At 41.0% G+C, this 9,749-nt stretch overlaps 1 protein-coding gene across 1 annotated transcript in view; it reads left to right on the forward strand.

Moving 5' to 3' along the window:
• The first annotated feature begins 347 nt into the window (after window positions 1-347).
• XRCC3 (X-ray repair complementing defective repair in Chinese hamster cells 3) overlaps window positions 348-9,749 on the forward strand; it is a 12,298-nt gene continuing 2,896 nt past the window's right edge. The window contains exons 1-5 of the mRNA XM_010138933.1: window positions 348-417; window positions 785-922; window positions 1,773-1,985; window positions 6,552-6,706; window positions 8,930-9,142. Coding sequence (XP_010137235.1) covers window positions 363-417; window positions 785-922; window positions 1,773-1,985; window positions 6,552-6,706; window positions 8,930-9,142 — 774 coding nt within the window. The 5' untranslated portion in view covers window positions 348-362. The remainder of the gene's footprint in view (window positions 418-784; window positions 923-1,772; window positions 1,986-6,551; window positions 6,707-8,929; window positions 9,143-9,749) is intronic.

Below are 9,749 nucleotides of genomic sequence, written 5' to 3' on the forward strand. Positions count from 1 at the left end.
ATCTTTTTTCTGTTTGAAAATTAACAGCTTATGTAAAGAGAAGCAGGGTGGAAGTGACTGTCCAACATGTTTGTGAGCTTTATGCAGAATTACAAGCAATTAAACTTACTGGTAATTCTTACCTGCGGTATTGTTAGTTGAACCCTTTAAGAGCATATATGTAAACAGCCACCTGAGAAGACTTTTGCCAGTGTCCTGAATTGTTGTTATTTTTCTAAGAGAACTGATAAAAATGGTGTTAAAAATAAAAAAGAATATTCCTACAACTTTTCATGTTGAATGATGCTTATTTTTTTGTTGCATGTGCATCTGACAAAAGCCACTTCAGTCACAGATAGTTCACCCCAGTGCTGTATCAGGAAATGGACTGGGACCAGTTTGACTTGAACCCTAAAGTAATTGCTGCCCTTAAGAAAGGTAACTTGATTTGCCAGCGTCTCGCTAACAGACCTGTGACCGTAGTGTCTCCCTTTACGCACGTGTGTGTTGGTGGGTGTAAGCATCTAGGTGTACCCTAACGTTGTAGAACTGTAATTAAGTCTTGTATAAGCAAGTTTTTTGAATAAGCAGAAGTGATGGCTTTTTCCCATGCTTCAGTAATAATTTTTCAAATAATGTTATAGCATCTGTTGCTCCATCGAAAGTAAATGTTGCCTGTCTAGCTCACAGGAATGTGGTGTAGATAAACTTCAAGTAAATGATTAGTAGAAAGTGGGAAAACTTTCTTTCATGCCTAAGACTGTAATCCAGCCTAAAGTTTTTATTAAAATTCTTCTAATTCCAGCTGACATAAAATCGATAAAGGAGATTTTAAATCTTTCTGGAGCCGACTTGCAAAGACTGATGAAGCTATCCAGTGCAGACATACAGTGCTTACTGAGAACAGTCTCTCACGCGCTGAGGAGAAATAGCATGCTTACAGGTAATGTAGCCAATGCAAAAACCAGTGTTCTCTTCAAATCTTAAAATACAGTTGCTGGGAGAAAATAAGGTTTTGGCTTCTCATTGACAGTGGTAATGTGATTCTGAGAACAAAGAGGCAAGTGTTTTTGTTATGCTGTAGTGAGTTAGTTGGCTCTCCTAAGGACAGCCCCTCTCAGACCTTGAAGGAAGTGGATGGGTGTCATTCTTCAGGGTCAAGCCTGCCTGAAACAGGACAAAATAATTGTCCAGTCTGGAAAACTTGATTAGAGGAAAAGAAGACTCCCTCTCCCTTTTGGACTAAGACTAGCTGAAAAACTTATGTGATATGTTATAAACTACATAAACTGATTTGATATAAACACCTGATTCCAAATCAGGAAGGACCTAATAGCTCCTCCTGTACAAACAGTTCATGGCAGTTCTGTGCTTAGAATTTATTTTCTTGTGATTTGCATGCACCTTCAGGCCTTGGCCAGATGCCTGGTGTGCTGTTTCAGTCTGCTGTAGCTTTCCATTTCCATAATGGCTGCCCTTGAACCTCGTGGGCAGTATTATTCCAGAGCGTAGCACTCCTTAGAGGAAGAGAAAGGGAAAAACGTTTGAGAAGAGGAAGGGTCTTAGTGTGTACTATCGATTTTTAGCAGGCATTTGTTAGTATGTCTTGTGGGGAAAGAGAGGTGGGGAAGACTAGGCTGATTAGAAAAACGTCTCATCAACAAAGCAAGCAGCCGTTGTGGATATAAACCTGGTGTCAGCCTCTACTTTGTATCACTGCATGTGAGAAAGATACTAAATGATGCTTTTTTTTTTCCTTTTTAATCATTAAAAAAAAATCTGACACCCTGCAGCACTTCAGCTCTACCAAGATAAAGATCATCTCACCTCCCAGCACCAGAAGCTAAGCCTAGGATGTTCAGTACTGGATGCCTTGTTAAAAGGTGGCGTTCCTTTAGTGGGAATCACAGAACTTGCTGGGGAAAGCTCTGCTGGGAAGACTCAAATCAGTTTACAGCTGTGCCTCTGCGTGCAGTATCCTTACAACTATGGTGGACTAGAGTCTGGTAAGTACTGAAATGTAGACAGTGATTAATTTGCCCTTTGGGGGAATACGCTGTCTTTAAGAACATCATCGGTGCATTAAAGTAGATGCGTATGTTCAGTGCCTGCCTTACCCTTCTGTGACAGCTAGTTAGTTAGTGATGCCTCTTTTAGAGAGAAAAACATGCTGTGTGTGTGCCCTGCATCACAACAGGATTTAATACACCATTTCTCGTGGCTGCTGTTTACCTGCCTGCCTCTGTGGGTTAAACTAGACATACAAACCGTAAATGAAAACATTGCTGTCACATCCTGACCAACTCCTCAGTAACAACTGCAGCAAACAGCTTGTCTCGTGATTTTCCACAAACATCTTAGGCACAAGGTGTATATTCCCTAGTTGGGGGGTCCAAATTTCAAAGAATATTTAGTTTGATAACAATAATTGAAGTGACTTACAGAGTAAAATTGGTGGAAATCTAAGTGAAGAAATGTAACACTGTTTTGTACCTGTAATTTTTCTGGTTTTGCCAAAGTCAGTCAGTTCATTCTTTGATTCAAGTATGGGGGGGGTTAACCATTATCAAATGAAGCTAACTCTTAATATTCTCTTTTTGTAAAGTATTATGTGGTGTCTTAGAAAAGGAGGAAACTTGTGAATTGAAAATTGAAATTTTGAGAAAAAAACATTGAAAAAAGAAAACCAACCCGAAACTTCTGAGAATTCAGTGTCCTGGTGGTCTGCCATAGGTGTGTTTTGGTTCTGATCTTGCTGTATCTTCCATGCAGCACTGGGTTTAATTTGGCAGCTCAGAAGTTTGTTGTGAGGAAACTTTAATTATTTCTTGTATTGTATCCACCATCGTGGAACAGTCATGGAATGTCCAAGTGAAGATCTTATTTAAACAGCAGAAATTAGCCTGTGGTCTAAGTTGCATCATTACTCGGGGCAGTGTGATTCAAAGACCACAGATATGAAACCCAATAGCCAATGTGACTGTTAACCCAGTGTTCTTTATTGCGACGTCGGACACACAAGGGGATATCTCCTCCACTCTGCGCGTACCCACAGGGGGGTGACCACGTCATTGATACTGTTAACTACTATGTATGCATTATCTTTCCAGGAACTAGTAAGAATATTATAATCATTCGCCCCGAATTCATTTACATGGTCTGTCCCTCTCTTGGGCATGTGCAGGGTCCTCTGGTGGTCTTCAGTGGTGGTTGTCTGATGAAGGCTGGAGTCCTCCTCTTAGATGAACTTTTCACCTTTCCATCCTGACGCATGCTCTCTTGCGTTTCTCTGAGACAGCATGTTCTTATCTTGAGTTAATTAACTTTTGTCTTCGTTATCTCCCTTAAAATTCATTCACCCTGATTACTGGCTGCTAGTTTTGCCCAACTCACCTATTTCCCAAGGACAGAGCCTTCATTTATGACTTAGCTGGTCCCTGTCTTCTTATTAACTAGTTTCTGCTATTAGCAGAAGCATGTATTTTGTTCGATTCCTTCCTGTGTTGCTGCTAACTGCTGTAGATAGTTTGACTGCAAATACAATTTTATTCATGCCCCAGCATTTCTCCCTGTTTACGTTGAATGAAAGGAATAAACCAGAACAGGGTACAGAAGGTGCCCCGTGTCCTAATGGCACTCTCATCTCTTGTACCACACTACAGCCTTCCTTGTAAGGCTACACAGTGACAAGTCTTTTAATTATTTGTATTTGAAGATGATTGTTGTTTCTCACACACTGAGCACGTGGTGCCATTAGGATTGCTTTGTCGCATCTGTATTCCCCATCTGTCCCCTCCGGGACAGACTCTGGAGTCTTGGGTTGCCTAGAGAGGTGGGAGAAGCCCCATCCCTGGAAACACTCCAGGTCAGGTTGGATGGGGCTCTGGGCAACCTGATGTAGTTGAAGATGTCCCTGCTCACTACAGTGGGGTTGGACTAGGTGGCCTTTGAAGATCCCTTCCAACTCAAATCATTCTCTGATTCTATGCTAGGTGTTTCACAGTAGATAAGATAGAACGGCCGTCTTATGAATGCTCCTATGAGAGAACTGGAGCTTCTCAGAAGGGCTGAAAGGACACAATTTTTGAGGATCTTGAAGGTATAGAAGGCAGAAATATCCTGCTGCAGCAGCTGGAGAGCTAAGGGAGTGGTGGAATCCTAATTCTTGCAGCTTTTGACTCTCGGTGTGGTCCCTTGCCATGTTAGATTGCGTATAGCCATAGCAGCAGCTGTGGCTTGCACTTGCTTTCTCTACAGCCTGTAAATAAGGGTTGTACGGTTGGGCTCGATAATCTTCAAGGTCTCCTCCAACCAGGTGATTCTGTGTTGAGTCTTGTATGAAAAATAGAGGAATTAAAAGCTCATGTTATGTATGAGTAGGTTTATTCTTTAGGAATTTGAGAACAGCAATGCTTAGTAACCATCACTGAAGTCTAGCACTACCAACAGAGGATTTACCTCAGTGCTAACACTTTGCTAATGATTTCAAATTATGGTGGGGTGTGGGGTTTTGGTTTTTTGTGCTAGAAACTTCCCTTCTCTTAGGTGGTGATGTTGAAATACATTTCTCTAGACAGTATGGATTTATTGTGTATTCATTTGATTCAGTGCTGATCTTGTTTACTATTCTCAGTGCTAGGAGGTTGGCAGCAAACAAAGAAAATAGGACATCCTTTGCCTCAAGGTTATCTTCTGCCATTCTAAGAATGTCAGTTATGGTCAATAACATGTTGGCTGAATTTATTTTATATGCCCCTATTCATAAATAGAACATGCATAATGTGACATTCATATCCCAATTAGAAAGAAAACATTTGCTACTAATTCTTGGTAACAGGCTGGTTTGGTGCATGACAGATTATGTTCATAGGACTCGAAATTAGTCCTTCTTTGAGGATTGGGAGTTTTTTAGTGTTTTTCATTTCTGTTTGGTTTTGGGGTGGGTTTTGGTCAACAACCAGCATAGCACTTTTATCAATCTAAGTAACAGTAAAGCACTGGGGGTTAATGAAATAAACAGATTTCTGCTTGGTTTTTGTGGTCCTGAGAAGACAGATGCTTATATGATCAGTGAGGATGACTGAATTCTTTAGAGTGTCTCTCAGCTTGTTTCTCAGAAGTGGGAACGTCCCTGACTCTTGACTTGCTGTCAGTGTTGACAGCTTCCTAATTCACTGTAAATAGCGCGATGCCACAGGCTTTTCTGTTCGTGTTGTGCTAGTCTCCTCTTCTTGTTTGGGTTATGACAATTATCTTTAAAGATATGTTTCACGTGTGAAGTAGGGTGATTTACGTAAGAACTTGTGGTGGGGTTGGGGACGGTTAAGCTGAGAATGCAAGTTTAGTCCTAAAGAAAATTTAGGCTTAGGCTCATTTTTTGTCTTATGTAGAAGATTCTCAGAATTCAACACCCTCTGTTAATACAGGTGTCCATCAGAAAAATATTTTTATTAATAAGCAACCAGTAATTTTTACTTGATCCAGTCCTGGGGTCTTTCAGTTTTTGCTGTTGGATATAGGGGCGGGCGGCAGGGGGTGTTCAGTATAATATATAGAGGATTTGGAAGTTGCAGCTGGAAATGGGACTTTTCTCTCCCTGGAGAGCCATCATAGGAATGCAGTATTGGGGTAGAAATGTTCAGGATGTCTCCTATTGCCAAGCACATCATCCGTCAAGCTTTAGTGAGTGGATTCAATCCTCAGGTGTAACCCTGTAAGTGTAAACTGATGATCCTGGCTAGTTCTGTAATAATAGTACCATTTTTTTATAAAGAAAACACTGTGTTTAGTTCTGTTTTCTTTCCCCAACATCTTTGATGTGCATGGCTAATTTTCTCTGCAATAATGCATACTTATTAACCAGAAACCAAACCAGTAAAAATAGCTAGACATCACGCACAGTAATGTGAAATAGCTAGACATCACGCACAGTAATGTGAAATAGCTAGACATCACGCACAGTAATGCGATTGCAGTATAAAGCTTTTTATCTGATCTGCCATTTTCAGGAAGAGTTAATTGGACCGAGATTGGATGAGTGATCCTCTTTAAACTGGCTTACAAATCGTGGCAATAAGTACCCTTCCGTATGTAAATTTAAATCCAAGAAACTCGAAAACAGTGAGTGATATTAATCAAAATACTAGTTGTACTGGCTTTGGCCGGGACAGTCAGTTTTCTTCATAGAGCGGTGCCGTGGAGGGGGTTCTGGCCGAGGCAGGCAGACTGTGCAGTGCTGCTCGATTCACGGTACCGGCTGGGCAGTCAGGTGTGGCAGAGCCGTGCAAAACGAGTGTCACCTAGTGGAGAGCACAAAAAACGCCTGGTGTCGGCAGGCTCCCAGAAGGGGACCTGACAGCTACCGGAAAGTCATAGGAGTGGGCGTTTTATGTTGTTGTTCATCATTGTTTCATTATGGCTGTAAAAATAATAATAAAAAAAAGTAACATGGATTTCCAGGTGCATATGTCTGGCTTTTGAGTGAAGAATATATTACTTTATTTTTGTGCTGTTAAAAAAAAATCACATCTCTAAGAGCCCTGTTGTAATAATAGAGGTTTCCTTGACTGCAGGAGCTGTCTACATTTGCACAGAAGATGTATTCCCCAGTAAACGTTTGCAGCAACTCATAGATCAACAACACAAGCTGCGTGCAGATGTTCCAGCTGAAATCATACAGAAGATCAAGTTTGGAAACAGTATTTTTGTTGAGCACGCAGCAGACCTAGTAAGTAGTGGTACAGATTAGGAATGGTTAATCATTACACTGTAATCCAGTAACCCCAGTTGTTTTTTTTTAATATGGGATACCTTTGAAAAGGCTAAAAGTGAACTAAGATCTGTGGTGAATTCTTCATCTCTGCAGTTGGCTGTTAGAGAACTGTCTATTCCAGTGTTTTATTATGAAAACCATTAAAAGATAAATATTAATATTTTTGAGAATGAATTGTGGAGCAGGTTTTTGTAAGTCATTATGTTTATTCAAATGGATTAGCCTTATTGCTACTAGTTTTACTGCAGCTCCTAGGGAGATCCATGTTGGGTTTGGAGGCAGGGTATAAATATTGCAAAAGGTGGTGTGTATCCTGACTAACTCTGTGTAACACCAGAGGTATTAAACTGCAATTTAAGCAGTTGGGAGGAAAGGATACAAAAAATGGTGCCTGGAATAGGTCATGGCAGAGCATTACCACAACAGCGCAGCGCTCTCACCACTCTGCCTATAAGGCATCGTGGAGCAGGAGGGGAAGAGATACAAACTTCAGTGCTGCCTTCTTGCCTTGTAAACCCTTTTTGTTTGGTTGTTTTTTTCCTAGGTAACCACGAACGTGCTTTTTTTTGATAGAATGTCAGAAGTTCTGTTCTCTCTCAGGCTTGAAAGTAGCACTTGTTAAATTATTCCAGATGTTGGGTTTTTTTAATCCTAGTTTGCAAGTGTAAGAGTATGGTATGCTTGCCAGTGGCTGGGTGGGCCTTCTCCACGTCCCTTTCACTGGAAACAGTAATCAAAGTTCTAACTGCAGTTTCTGGAAGCCACAGAGGATATTATTGTAAAAAGGAGAGAATTGCCCTATAGTACATGTACATCTCTAAAATACCCTTAAAAGTAAACCACTGTGCTCACTGGTAAATCAGCAACTGCCAAAGAGATTGTTTCACCTCATACGTTCCTACATCCAGATGCAGTTTGTGCGTATCCGTATATGCAGAGTGCACTGCCAGAGAGAGGGCGGCACATCAGAGGCAGCTGAAGTAGAAACCCACAAAGCAATTATGTTCTGTGTTTCCTTTCACATCAAAATTTTTTTACTTGCTTCATTCTGAAGAATCCAGTTGTTTTTGCATTCATTTGAAAAGAACGAGTCTTGTACAAACAGAAGAACCAGATGCAGACACTGAAGTGTCCAAAGTGCATCAGTTTCGTGTAGAACTGAAACAAAAAAAAACATTTTCCAGAAGGAAAAGCAGTCACATATTCTTCAGAGTAAATTTTCCCCCTCAGTTTAAAAAGCAAAAGAGCTTTTGATATTATAATATTATTTATTGCATAAAAAGCAGCAAATTTAGCAGAATAGATCTTACTGTAATTCAGACCTGAGAATTATGGTTTAGTTTAAAAGCTGTGGAATGCTGCAGGATGTGTAATTTTAGATGCATGTAAGCTCTGGGCTGTGAACAGCTGTTCAGATGTAAAGAGTGGCACCCCTCACAACAACTCTGCTCTCACATTATTGCTTTTTTGAAATTTCTGATGGCCAGAAGCTGAGATTATCGCCATGAGCTCGTTATTCTTTCTGCTCAGCTGCTGTAGACCACACTGTAAAGATACTGGGCTACAGGGACCTCCCATCTGACTAACAGGGTTATTCTTATGTGATAGGAGCTGCACCCTACAAAATAATTGTTTGTTAAACTTCCTGCTGTCGAAATGTTTGAAATGACTTCAGAATACTCAGTTAGTAAAACTTTTAACTAAGGAGGCTGCAAGTTGCAGCTACTCATGTTTATGAGACTGTAGATCAGTAAGGACCTGATGTAGCAACTGCATTTTGCTGTTAGTATGTCATTAGTGGAACGGCAGCGTAGTGTCTGACTTCTGTTTGGAATATTTAATGCACGTCTGAAGGCCTCAGTATTGCAGTGAGATCCACTCCTGCAGAAGAAGAATGATTTAGGACTGTACAGTTGCGTTCCTGACATTTTGAAATGACAGTGAATGATTGATTGAAGTCAGAGCTGCAGATAACTATACGTTGCAGTTTGGTCTCTATCTTTTTTTTCTTAAGGTCAAACCACCAGATATTTGAAAAAATGAGACTTAAGGATCCACAAACTCACTTTATGATTAGAAACTCCATCAGCTCGTGTTTCAGTTTCTGGTTGCTATCTTGATTTTACAAGTAGAGTTACTTGGACAGTTGTAATGCTCACTGTTTGTACTTGGTGGTAGGACACCTTTCACAACTGCATCACTCACCGGCTTTCCCTGCTGCTCACGAGAGGCATGGTGCGGCTGGTGGTCATAGACTCCATCGCGGCGCTGTTTCGGTGCGAATTTGGAGTTTCGGATTCTGTTACGAAGGCTCGGTATTTGCAGACGTTTGGAGCACAGCTTCACAGCTTAAGCACTAGATTCAGGACTCCGGTAATATGCGTTAACCAGGTATGGCATCGCATTGCTTCTCATGTTATAGGGACTTGAGTGGGGGTTGGGGGATGCGTATACAGAGTTCTTGCTGGTGTCAACGAAGTATTAATGACTGACAGAAACTGACGCTTCCTCAACTGGTGTACTTTAACAGTAAATTTTAACTTCTCCAAGTTTAAGAAAATCATTTAAGCTTTTATAGACTGTTGATGTTCTCAAAAATTGTTCATTAAAGCTAACAGAAATAGGTACATGTAACAACTGCACCAGGCATCAAACTAAATTAACAGAGCTCACTCTCAGCACTGTCTTCCAGTGCCACCGCCAGCAGGACTGCTCTGGGAACGTTGCTTGCAGAGTGCTGTTCCATGCAGAGAGGAGACAGTGAAACACCAGGGACTTGGCTGTGTTTGTGTGTAGCTCAGCATTTTCACGTAACTGCTGAGTTGACTAAAGCATGAGGACACGTGCAAGCTGACTGGAGCCGAGCCAAAACAAAAGGCCGCAATGATACTGGTCAAAATGAATATTCTTTTGGGAAAACTCGCCAAGGCACTACTGTCCTACAGGAGCAGCATGCCACTGCTCTTAGTCTCATCACAAATTGAAAGCGCGTATGCAT

The sequence above is a fragment of the Buceros rhinoceros genome, unplaced genomic scaffold, assembly GCF_000710305.1.
Source record: "Buceros rhinoceros silvestris isolate BGI_N320 unplaced genomic scaffold, ASM71030v1 scaffold16176, whole genome shotgun sequence".
In the NCBI taxonomy this organism is placed as follows: domain Eukaryota; kingdom Metazoa; phylum Chordata; class Aves; order Bucerotiformes; family Bucerotidae; genus Buceros; species Buceros rhinoceros.